General features: G+C 41.8%; 1 protein-coding gene across 4 annotated transcripts in view; it reads left to right on the top strand.

The window, feature by feature from the left end:
* Positions 1–11,785, top strand: part of SPAG17 (sperm associated antigen 17) — a 43,199-nt gene extending 31,414 nt beyond the window's left edge. For 3 of the 4 annotated variants that reach the window (XM_061569549.1, XM_061569556.1, XM_061569531.1), the window contains exons 34-47: positions 596–732; positions 2,370–2,564; positions 2,732–2,845; positions 3,613–3,661; positions 3,891–3,993; positions 4,915–4,971; positions 5,061–5,163; positions 5,628–5,760; positions 6,369–6,488; positions 7,710–7,861; positions 8,375–8,511; positions 9,394–9,454; positions 9,980–10,100; positions 10,757–11,785. In XM_061569549.1, coding sequence (XP_061425533.1) covers positions 596–732; positions 2,370–2,564; positions 2,732–2,845; positions 3,613–3,661; positions 3,891–3,993; positions 4,915–4,971; positions 5,061–5,163; positions 5,628–5,760; positions 6,369–6,488; positions 7,710–7,861; positions 8,375–8,511; positions 9,394–9,454; positions 9,980–10,100; positions 10,757–10,899 — 1,625 coding nt within the window. In that variant the 3' untranslated portion in view covers positions 10,900–11,785. The remainder of the gene's footprint in view (positions 1–595; positions 733–2,369; positions 2,565–2,731; positions 2,846–3,612; positions 3,662–3,890; positions 3,994–4,914; positions 4,972–5,060; positions 5,164–5,627; positions 5,761–6,368; positions 6,489–7,709; positions 7,862–8,374; positions 8,512–9,393; positions 9,455–9,979; positions 10,101–10,756) is intronic. The other variant, XM_061569540.1, reaches the window with a different exon arrangement.
* Positions 11,786–12,671: the final 886 nt, after the last annotated feature.

The raw sequence follows: 12,671 nt of genomic DNA, 5'->3' as shown, positions 1-12,671 counted from the left end.
TGCTATGGCTTTGAGACTTGAATGTGATTCAGGGTTAATTTGTTTGCCATGTTTATTCATGGGTAGAATTTTCGAAGTTATAGTCTTTTCATTGGATGTATTCAGCCAGGTAAGAACAACGGAGATATATAATATTAGTGCAATGGATTCTTGGATGAAATTACTTTAGAGTGAATGCAGCCATGGCAGAATAAACAAGCAAAGTGGTGTACATTTTACTTGCATTGCAAAATTACAAGATGAAGCAAACAATATATTAACTTCCATGTGGTATTGTTGTGGTGTGCACTTTTGGCGTGTGGTTAAAGCAGCTAATAATGGGTGCATGAAAAATGAAACAATATTTTTATACTTTTTATTTTATAAATATACATTAAATCCAGGGGATGACAAATTTCTATCGACTGTAATCAAAATAATATAACTAGTAACAATGTGCACACAAAATTCGCAAAACAGACAAATCTTTGTCCGATCACGAATTTGGAGGCACACGATTTAACTTATGTAGGACATACAATCAAAGAATGCAGTTTGATAACAGGCATTGTCTAAATCATTGTGACTTCATAACCAATGCTTGTGCAATGGACAGCTGTTCAAGGGGTGACTGTGCTGAGCCCCGTGGAGAAAGATGTGAGGCAGCGCTGGCTGCTGCTGCAGAAGCAGGAGAGTGATATCACTCCCCAGAGTCTGAGGTCTCGCCAGTGGCGCACCTTCCCAGCACGTGAGGTGAACGTTTTCACACGGACATCTCCACATGCACTCGGGCTTCTCTTTCACTGCGTCGGTAAACGGGGCCAGCCTTTTGTGGCAGCAGTCCAGCACCCATGGGTTTTCATTGCCCCAGCAGCAGCAGGGGACTAATGATGATGTCAAGCATCCATGACATCATCATGTTAATAAGAATAATATATATATGGTGTTGTTACCTATTACCAAATCACGTGTAATGTGCCCGATCAGGGTTATGAGCCCGGACAGTGCTTGTATTGGTGACTGCTATGCAAAACAGTTGTTATAGGCTGTGGGGATAAATCACGAGTGGTAGAGGGCAGCAACATCCATTGTGGCTCTGTACTCCACTCCAGCGTCTATGCTGCCCGCACTCAGGAAGTCGTACTGATCAGCATGGCAAAGTACGGTCAAATTATCCTTACAAACCTCACCGAGTGCGGATGCCCTCTTCCAGCAGTCGGGATTATACTTGTACAGATGGTGTCGTTGCAGTGTGATCACCATTCGTGACCATGAAAGCTCTCGGTGGCTTCTGGGACAGATTTTAAACAGCTTATTTGGTTTGGTTCGTACTGGTATGGATTAACTGTTAGGGCGTTAAGAGTACAGAAGTGGTTGTTTAATAGAGAGCATAGTACCTGCCATATGAATGTTTAATTTGCATCACTGGCTCAGGACCACCAATTGAGATGGTACCACCCAAAGGTATTTTGTTTGGAACTCGACATCTAAACGCATTGTAGAAGTGCGATTTCACTTTCCATTTGAATATGTTCCATTCTGACTGTACACTGAGCGTGTCTCGAAGCAACGCTATCCAATGTCATTAGCAACAGCAGCCCATGGGAGGAGAGCTGTGTTGCTTTCATGAAAGCAGTGTAATTTATTTACAATTAGTGTTTTTAATAGAACAGACTTCTTCCTTGATCTAAATATTTTGTATATTCTCAATGAAAGTGAGTTGATTAATTAATTTGCCACAGAGATGTATGTATCCTATTGCATTGGTCATGAGTTATACTTGTTTTTATTTTTGCTGCAATATTTATTTATGGCCTTTCTTCATCGTGACCGAGATTAATTACTCCAGAAGTGGTTGCAGGCATAAACCACATTTCTTAATTAAAACTCCCAGTCTTGGCCCATTTTAGCTTGGAACATTTCCTGGTCTTGTGAAAAATGTCTCTGCAATATTACAAATTAGTTTTTCGAACAGCTTTTTAAACTACATTGGACATACTGTATTGCAGACATCAATCTTGATACTTTATTTATAACTTGAATGAGACCTTAAAATGTTCTATTCATGATGTATTTCACATCATTGTAGCTGCATTTTAACGTGAACGCTTTTGTTTGCTGAAACCATTTTTTGTTGCTTGAGTATTCTCAGTATTCTTAAAATCACAATTACTGGTCTAAGCCAGCCATCTGCCTTCTACGCTCATGCCTGTAAAGTTAAGCTGTGCCATATTTGTAGTAGATGCCCATTCTCAAACAGTTAAATATGCCTTGAACGTCAGCCTTCCATGCAAGCCAAACCTAGTAGCTGTAACATTCAGAATTGTGGTTTATGAAAGCAGCCATATGACCGATGTACTTTTGTGTGCTACATCCATGTGCGTCAAAAGGAAAAGAAGGCAGGGCCACGGTTCGGCACGTGCATAGGTCGTGGCTTGACCATCGACCATCCTTGTGAGTTGAACGTGAAGCCAGCGGTCTCGCCGTGCGTGGAGAAACGTCCGGACGTTCTGCGGGCTAGGCAGCTGCTGTGTTACCCGGCCGTCACGACAGAAATGCGGTGCAAGCTACAGTTGCGCTTGAAGGTAATGCCATTGTTCAGGGAAAGCGAGAGAGAAATGACCGGTGTTGCATTTCCATCTGCTCTTGAGTAAGTTTCATTGCACATACTGTACCATTTTCCACGTGGCCTATTTGTGTCAGTCACATTCATGGGTGTGAATAAGTGTGCAATCTGGCTACCTGTCAACAGGAATATCTGGAGCAGCTGCTCCAGAGGGAAAAGCAGAGAGAGGAGATGAAGATTCAGGATCCTCGCCTGGCTGATGAGAAAACCCACATCAGCCATCTTCTCAAACTTGTGCTGGTAAAAGTGCATTTATGATCATTGTCAGCTCTCATCGTCTTAATGATTAATATCATCGTGGATCTTTTAGTTGTGATCTGAAACTATAATTTCCATGGCTTTGTCGTTGAGATCTGTCCCTAAATTTGCGTACTCCAATATGCACATTGCCAATTATGTATTATTTCATTAATCTATGCATGCATGATTTAAGGGGTGAGAATAGAAATGTTCCAGAAGTGTAATATTGCACTTACAAGAAAAGGGTAAATGTAAATCGTTTAATTTTTTTTCTAAAGCAATGATCTTACAGTAAATGTTAATTCATTGTAGGTGGTTAAATTAAAAACAAGGAAACTTGATACAAAACAATCTATAGGGTACAACTATTGAAAGATACTTCATATATTTTTTTATGATCTTGAAATTACATTTTAAAAACATACACTAATTCATTTTGGAGTAATAAAGCCACACTCTCAGAAGCGGTTCTATGTTGTTTGTGTTTATGGTGATGTTTTTTTGTAACAGTGTCCTTTATTCGTACATGATTAATACATGTGCATGAATATTCTTGGTTCTTTCTATAAAGTCACGTAGAAGGGAAATAATAAAATAATATAAATATAAAACAATAAAACATTTCACATGTGTAATTTTTTTTGTGGACATGTAATTTTAACACTATATTTTCTCAAATTATTAATATCTCCTTCTGAATACACCACACATTCCCTTTGTTCCTTTTGGAAAAAAGCGAATATTGAATGTGACATTGTACCTTGCAGTCTATGCCTGAAGACAGCCCCAGATATTATCATGAAGATGAAAGAAGAGGTGAGCATGAAGCTATCAGAGCCCTGCCAGAAGGGAGGGCTTTCCCAGCCCATCTGGTTCATCGCAAAATTATTTGATGATTGAATTGTGAGTCCATATATTAGAGTTGTGCGATTCAAGTAAAGTGAATTCAATACAAATGTCATTTCATCATTGATCCAGTGACGAAAGTGGAATGGTTTGGATCTAATTTCCCGTGTATCAGTTGAGCCGTATGTTTTCTGTGCAGCAGAGTTAGCGGATCTTTACGAGCAATCCTTCACAACACAGCCTCCCAGCTCCCCTCCAGATGCTCAAGCAGAACAAGAGGAAACAGGATTACAACCAAACAGGTACAGAATAATCATCATTATTAATAATCATTTACAGACATTCGTCATTCGACTGCTGGATGACGGCCTTCCCATGGCATTACAGTTTATGGGGTTGGTTTGTCATACTCGACCAGGATAGTGAATTATTAAAAAAAAAAAAGTCTGGTCAGTTCAGGTTAGTGGAGCGAGGTCAGCGCTGGTTCAGATGTCACTCTCCACTGATGTTAGCCAAGGCCTGGAGTCAGACTCGGGTCACTAGAATTACAGTGGAGTGCACTAACCATTGCACTACTGCTCCACTCCATTTTTTTATTTGCAATCTACAGTAAGTTGGGCTTTACTGTTGCGTCTATATGCAGAGCTTAACGTTTCACCATCAAAGGCTGTAATAAAAACAACAATGTGATGTTGTTGAGGATCATTACCGAAAGACCCAAAGAGTAATATGAATTCCTGCAGTCACGAAAGCTTTAAGACAGTGCTTGGGTTTTATAATGTGGTGCTTCTCAGAGTGCGGTCCCCGCACCACCACCAAGCCGTCCGCGACGCTCCACCAGGTCGCCCGTGGGCTGTGATGCACATGCAGGTTGATGCGGAAATAATGACAACGTTTATACTTTTTGTTTCGGGAATGAAATTACATTTTACTTATATTTAATTTACAAATTAAGTTAGGTAAATTACCCTGATTAAACTACCATACCCCTATATATCTAAATGCCTCCCCTAAAAAAAGCCTTATCGCTGCGTAAAAAGAAATGTTTTTACATTCTGGTAATATGAATCATTTAGTAGGAGTGGTATTTAGAGAGAAGTGAATGTGTTTTGTCACCATGGGTGGGGGGGGGGCTGGGTGGTCCGTTGAAATGTTTGCATCGGCTGAGCCAAAACAGCTTGAGATACAGCGCTCTAATGCATTCTCTTCTCTGTCTTCCATAGGGAGGAGGCCAGCCAAAGAACACAGGCTCTGTGGGCTGAGAAGATAGCAAAAGAAAGGTAGTGTTTAATGAGTCAGATAAAAAGCCCAGGGAGTCACTGATCCATGTTGAGTATTTAACACTGAAATGTTTGGGTGTGTTCCGTAGGCAGGAGGTGGAAAAAGCAAGGGAGGACATCCAAGCCTTAAGACACAGAATCATCACACCCTACTTCAGCTCAGAGCTTGGCCGAACCTTTCTACTCAGCCAGGTATAAATCTGTAATCTAGAGCCTCATGAATCATGTTAAATCGGTGGTGGTTTTCTTTTATATACACTGACCTGGTCAGTTCTTTACTTTTTCTTGCACATTTTTATTCCAGATATTGAGTATAGCACGTATATGTTTTTAGATATTTAAAAGATATCCTGACGGCCTTCATTCATAAGAGGATAATAATAAGTCAAATTTATAACACGCAAAGAGATTGTGTCGTGAGTTGCCAACACACGATATTGAACAAGAGCTCTATATATATAAAATATCTTCAATCACTGATTTAAAAAACAAATTAATAGCACACATCCATGAAGGTGGTTTGTTGAACCTGTCTGAAGTAACAAATTAATACATTTTTAGGCCTGCACACCTCATCATATTTTTTATATACCCATTGGCTTGAGATTATTGTCGAAATGCCCAGTATTCATGTTGTTTATGATACCATGTGCCAGGCAATGGACTTGGAGGCCCTGAGTAAAGAGGTGCCCCACACACCCCGGAAGCCATCCCCCGCTTTGGACTGCACGTCTGAAGATGGTGATGAGAGACAAACAGACGATGATAGTCCAATAACTTCACTGGGAGGTACCGTATGTTTGATCACACAACATCGCTATCAAGTGCTGTCATTACTGAGTCTCATGACCTTTTCAGGAGGGTCCTGCCAAACTTTCAGCACGTCACGGGATATTTAACAGCCATTGTGCAGCAGACAGTATGTATTTATATGGTTAATACACCTGTAGTATTAATCAGGGCAGCCACTAGATTCGAACTGTAAACTTCTGCAACAAGCAGCAAATGCGCTATGCTAGGCCATGTCAACTTTTGGATCACATGTCACCAATTTATCATTACTAGGACAGTATGCAATATATATTTTTTAAACGTGGCAGAATTATAAACCAAGATACACGCATGTTGTTCAAATGTCCTCCAGAGAAACGGTTTGTTACACAAATTATCCATGTAGGGAGATTTTGGCGAAACGATAGGTCTCACTTTGCATGGGATTTTAGCCAGTGCACTTGGCACCTAAGTCGTCTACACATGCAATGTGAAATGTAGAGACAATAAGACATATACGGGATTACTGGCAGTTCATCTTTGGTGTTGTGATTTTGTTGGTAATATTTCTACAAATGTCTTGTGCGTGCATATGCGTTGTTACCCGACCTTTTATATGCTTACAGGAAGCACTGGCCCACAAGCCGCAGGGCAAGTTGAGTTTGCTCGCTTGTACCCAGTTCACCAGCCCGTGCGTTCTCCCCGGACAGCTACACAGCTCCACACAGATGGCCCTGTAACTGAAGGTTTATATCCAGTACATCTATCTCAACATGAACACCAAACCGAACTCTCAATCCCCAATGAATACCCATTCATGTTGATCCTTATAAGTCTACCCAGAATTTACCTTTAATGTGCCTGAACTGTATTCTTGGTTCTTTCGGTAAAGTCACGTAGAAGGGAAATAATAAAATAATAAAAATAAAACCTAATAAAATAAAACCTAATAAAATAACTAGTTGGACCTTGGAAGAGAAACGAGTTGAACCTGAATAGCCCTTGGATGTGTGATCACCGAGCACAAACAAGTTGTCATTTAGATTGCAGGCCTATGTGTTGGGCAGCAGAGGGCAGTGCAGCGCCTACGATGCCTGCATTCACCAAGCCGTACTGAGCAGTGTGGTGATGTTTCGTCAAATAATCGTCGCAAACTACATTGAGTGCAGAGGCCCTCATCTAGCAGTATATTGACGACAGGGTGATACATGTTTATTTTTCCATCTGTTTCTATTACAAACAAAATGTCAACTGGTGCGCAACACAAGCTGTCGTGCTGAATGCACTCATTACCACAATGTAGGAGGCATCATCATTTACTATTTATACCGCAGTATATCTTGAAGTGCCAGAACACAGGGCTGTTTGAGCTAATTACTCAGTAAGGAAACAATTAGAGACCAAATACAGCGTGCAACAGCACTACAGTGTTGGCAATATGCAATACACACGAGGATAAACTACATTTAAACGCTGAAACATCTAACTGTGTCCGTGCTCGCCGAGCTGCATTGGCTTTCGGTCGCTGAACTAATAAGTTATAAAGTCGTACTCATTACACACAAGGTGCTTGGCACAAATGGACCACAATACGTTGCCGATCTCTTCAAGGAGCATAAACCATCATGCAAACTCTGGTCATCCCCGCAGCGGCTTTTGGCTGGGCATCGAACAAATACGGTCACTGCATCGCACACTTTCAGATGCGCTTCTTGCGACTGTCTGGAATGTTCTTCCTTCCGATATTAGGAAGCCACTGGTGCACTTTTAAATCACCCAGATTGAAATCTAATTTCTTTAGAGCTGCTTTTTGTGTTTAGTTTGTTGTCCTTCCCAACACCTCCAATTAGCACGGTTGGCTACGTACGGTGAAAATAAGTTCAACCTACATACAGAAACTACATTTTAAATGCTAAACTATACGTGATGGTTTTCATCTTTGTGCTTGTGCATTTCCTTGAGGACAGTGCCAGCAGCTGCCGAGCGTCACCCGCGCGACTTCACGCGCCACCACGCCAAGAGCCTTGCGCTGGACGTGACAGGCTCGGTGCGCAGGGAGCGTGTGCGACTCCCGGCCGCTGTCCTCGCCTCGCGCCCACGCTCGGTGCCCAACGAGAAGGTCGCTCGCGTGTTCCAGTTTCATGCCAAAGATCATTATCGTCAGTGTCATCGTCACCACCACCACCACCACCTTCATCGTCATCGTTATCGTTGTGGTCGACATCATCGTCGTCGTCAGCTGGATGTGGTGGGAGTCTGTAAGACACAGCCCACGCACATTGTGGAAGCTGATTCACTCCTCAAGATGTACCTTGTTGAGATCCTAGAATTGATTTGCTACTAACAGCCAAATGAGCTAGGTAGACCGAATGGTCCACTCTCGTTTGTAATCTTCTGTATGAAACAGAATGTAAAATTGTCACTTATTTCAGAATTGTTCACTTTGCGGTTTCAAAGTATTTGAAAGTAATACTGTGCGTTGTTCAGCATGATGTCCTACATTTCGCTGCACGTGCTGGGAGCTTCAGTGCCTGAAAACACATGGAGCGAAACGTCAGACATCACGCCCAACAACATGCGGAACAACATGAAAACACATCAGAGATATTCTCTAATTACTCTTCCATGACAGGTGGGAGCATTGGCAAGATCAGAACTTTTGCAGGGCTTCACTTTGCTTCCAACGCGCGTCAACTTTGGGTCCCTACGACAAGGGAGCTCGAACGTGCGTCGCATCCGCCTCCAGAACGTCGGCACGGAGCAGCGCAGGTCAGCGAGTCATCATCTCTTATCCACCACGCATGTACGTCAATTATCATGCAATGTGTCACCATTGACCCGATGCCAGCTGTTACGTCAACACATTGGCGGCTCGGCTCGGACGGGCTTTTATAAAGGGGCAATCCTGCGATTAAGTTATTATGGATGATTCATCAGTTGTGGTCATGGCACCAGCGCACAGAGCCCTGCATTCATCTGACAGTGTCCCTACAGGACATTATTGGAGCACTGAGGATTGTAACCTTGAACCCAGAGTGCATTTAAACAAGTTTGGCAAGAAGGTTGATTGGGTGATCCTCCTTTTTGATTGACTACAATTGCCTGCTGTGACTTATTTTTAAAAAAACATGATCATTAACACTTATTTCTGTTATATAATTACATTGAGAGATAGAAGCAACAAGCATGGATTACAGAACATACACGAGTCAAAGACATCATTCAAACTGTTGTGGGCTTGGGCAGCATGCATCACGAGAAGGGATCATGGCTGATAGTGGATAATAGAGATGGAGCGGCATCAAAGGATCGGAACTTGTCGAGGAGGACCTCCATTGAAAAGACGGAGCGATGAAATCAACTCGTGTGCAGGGGCCAGGTGGAGTGTTCTAATGCAGCACGTGGGAGATGACAAGCGATGGGGGAGGCCTTCATCCAGCTGTGCATTGTTCTTGGCTGATGATGGTGATGCCAAATATAAAATCAGAGTGTGATTTATAGACTGTGGCGAGTTCATTGAAATTATGACATAATCGATGGCACCGTGCCTATAATGACCCTTTTGATACACTCCCGAGAACTAAGGTGATGACTTTTAAGTTTTCTTGCGCCTAACCCAGAAATGAAAAAGTAACATTTCTATCTTCACAGATTCAAAGTGAAAGCTCCTCCATCCAGCACAGGCATGCGAGTTATCTACACACCTGGGCCAGTATGTTTTTCGTGCAACTAAAGCAATTATCCTTCACGTTAAGCTACGTCAGTATTTTGTCGAGAAAAAACTTGTGAAATCGTACAGTTTGTGATTTTATTTACAAAATATAGATGATGAATGAAAATTAAAATGGTTAATCTGTAACCATTGTACTTAAACATTAAATGTATACTGATGCAATGTATTTAACTCGGTGAGTGCTACCAATGTTGCAACTTGAAGCCACTTGGAAGGATTCACCTTCCTTGAACAAAATGTTATCAAGATTGCGATTTGTTTATTGATTGCATTCTTAATACAACACTGTCATTAATTCTAATTATTTAATGTAGTTATATATATGTAAATGCATTCTCATATATGTGTCAAGCAAACTGCATGTTATATTTGTTCTGCTTTTTTTGTGATGTCCCATTTTCCAAAAAGGGCCATTGAATGTCCTTACAGTCTTGCTCTGTATCCACTGGTTAATTTGTTAAATTTCTGCTGTGTTTGTTTTCCCTGTGCCCATACCTGTGGTAGGTGGCAGCTGGAATTCACATCGAGCTGATCTTGGAGCTGAGAGCGGAGAACTTGGGTCCCGTTTCCTATGAAGTGCAGATCCAAACCGAGGCAGAAACGCTGCTCGTACCTGTCACAGCAAATATCCTTTCTCAGCCTGTCTGCACGTGTGCCACACCAGCTATTGAATTTCTCGAAGTAATACAATTATGTAGTCAGCTCCGAGGGAACAGACAATAAATACTGATTCCTTATCCTTTAAATAACAATTCATAATGTAGAGCTCTTTGTCAATCCACTGCTGAATGAACGCCTCTCCACCCTGTGTCAGTCAAGGGGGTCGATTGACTGTAGTCAGCTAGTCAGTGCAGGTTGGTGAACGGGGGTCAGGACCAGTTAAGATGTCACTACTGCTAATTGTTTTTTTATCCTTTTATCTGGCGCCTTTTGGCGTCATCTGGTCCAACACCATGTGAGACTAGGCTCTAAGAAACGCTGTCTCGGGTGTGGACCAATCAATTTCAAGGACAGCGCATACATGATCAGAGTTGTGTTTTTTTGTTTGCATTCCGACCACTGGTATTGTGGTCAATGCAAACATGACTCCTTGTAAAAAAGGTGTCAGTTTTGTTGCCAGATAAAAGGTAAAAAAACAATTATCATATTTTGCTACTGACAAAGGAGGTTCCAATGGTGTCACTACTGATGTTGGCTGTGACTTTGAATTGGTTGGTTTCTCATACGTTTTGTTTTATTGTCAATGATTCCAATCCTGTCTCCTTTACTCTCTGCCTGCACCAGTGCTCTCTGATGTTGAGTATGAAGAGGCATGCAACAGCAAGATCAGGGCAACTGCACACACGAAGAGTGCTCCAACTTTGAATAAAGATAATGCTGTGCTTACTCCCGCCACACAAAGCATTCAGATGCCCTCGGTGTAAATATTAATGCATTTCAAAGAATTCCATTAAGAAGAGATGGCGTGATGAGCTCCGATCTTCTGGAGGAGCATAAAGAATCATACTTTTAAGGAGCAGACTCTGGTGCCAATTTGAATCCAGTAATGAAGAGATAATAACCAATACATTGAGATGTGGCTGATATTTGAATGCATATGGTCTGGACTAGTTCACTACATATTCTCTAAATCTCCACCACCACCAGCTCTGGAAACATGTTGACATGAGTTGGAGAGTTCGCAATCGTTATCACACTCGAACTCGCATGTGTCACGTATCACTCTCTGGACACTTAGCTCACGTCTTATAGCAGTTTGACACCATTGTGCCCTTGCTACATTAGTGGATATAACAGAAAAACAGCATGAAATGCACAGACAATATCCATTATAGTTTCTTCATATAATTATTACTACTGAGCTGCTTCTACTCACTTGTGTTTAAAATACCCTTGAATGTTTGCACATTCTGATCACTAGGTGTCAGGCAATGCTTATGTTTGTAAATCATCTCAAAGTTAGCATGATTGCTGTGACGATCTATTAAATTAATCTATACTTTTCGATTCAGAACCACAGTATTTGTTTTATCTAGAGCGGGTAGGTAGCCTGGTGGGTTACCCATGAGCCTTAACTTCACCCCAAGATTGTGAGTTGTGGAAGCATGAGGCCTAAACAATTCATGTGTGAAGCAATAATGCTGAAACCAGCTCCAAATCATTTCAGACATAATCAGTTTCATATAGGTGGCTTTTTCGAACCCAACTTAGTTGAAATTTGGGGTTGTGAAGTAAACTTTCCATAGGTTTGTATGCGCTTCTGTGGATTGTATTCTTACTGTAAAACCAAATAAAAACCGATGCTGATTTCAATAATGTGTTTGAATCTCAGATTTTACATGTTAGTGTGTATACAAGGTAATGTGGTTTAAGCCGCAGAAATCTAAGTTGACTCCATCGACAATCTAATAGTGGAATTGTGGCGACATGTTAATTACCTCGCCTGGTATACAGGAGGTCGTGAGTTAGATCCTGACGCCTGGATATATTTGGGGATTGCATGTTCTCCCTGTGGTCGCGTGGATTTTTATCCGCGTCCTCTGGTTTTTCCCTCCACATTTAGAATTAACATCATGCGTTGACAGTAATTGGCTGCTGTATATTTCCACGTGTTAAGCCACTTTGTTTAGATTTCATTTGTGGCCTGGTCGCTTTCTGAAAAAGAGCTACATAGCTCAGTGGATCTTATCAGGTATAAAACAAAAATAGCGAACAGTTTAACATCCAGAAAGGGGTGTGGAATGATCCAACACGGGTTTTCCATATTGCCCGAACCAAGTGGTTACTTTGTAGCCAGTAATTGCAGAACAAATCCCACCCAATGTGGGGTAATGTGGAAACCCCATAATGGATTGCTGTGCAACCTCAGTGTGGGAACTTAGGACCAGCTGCAGAGTGTGCATTCGTACGCATCATGACGTATCTTGTGCGGAATGTTTACATACTGTGACCTCACAAAACATTGGGACAGGAGAGATGTTAATTTGTGACAACTGAAAGACCACGTGCTGCCAAATGTGATGTGTGTTGGGAAATGGTCCATCTCTACACCGGACACGTGTTGCATTCGCACGGATCCACACAAATTATACTCGACAGCTCGGCACGCTATGGCCTAACTTCATCGTGCATCAGGCAATTAAAACAAGTACCCATTCTGTGTATGCATAACACCCATGGCAGTTAAGTGTGGACA

Source organism: Lethenteron reissneri, chromosome 6 (genome assembly GCF_015708825.2).
Source record: "Lethenteron reissneri isolate LAM-NWPU_2019-01 chromosome 6, ASM1570882v1, whole genome shotgun sequence".
Lineage (NCBI taxonomy): Eukaryota > Metazoa > Chordata > Hyperoartia > Petromyzontiformes > Petromyzontidae > Lethenteron > Lethenteron reissneri.
Note: the sequence above shows the minus strand (reverse complement) of the source record. Positions and strands in the feature narration are given on the sequence as shown.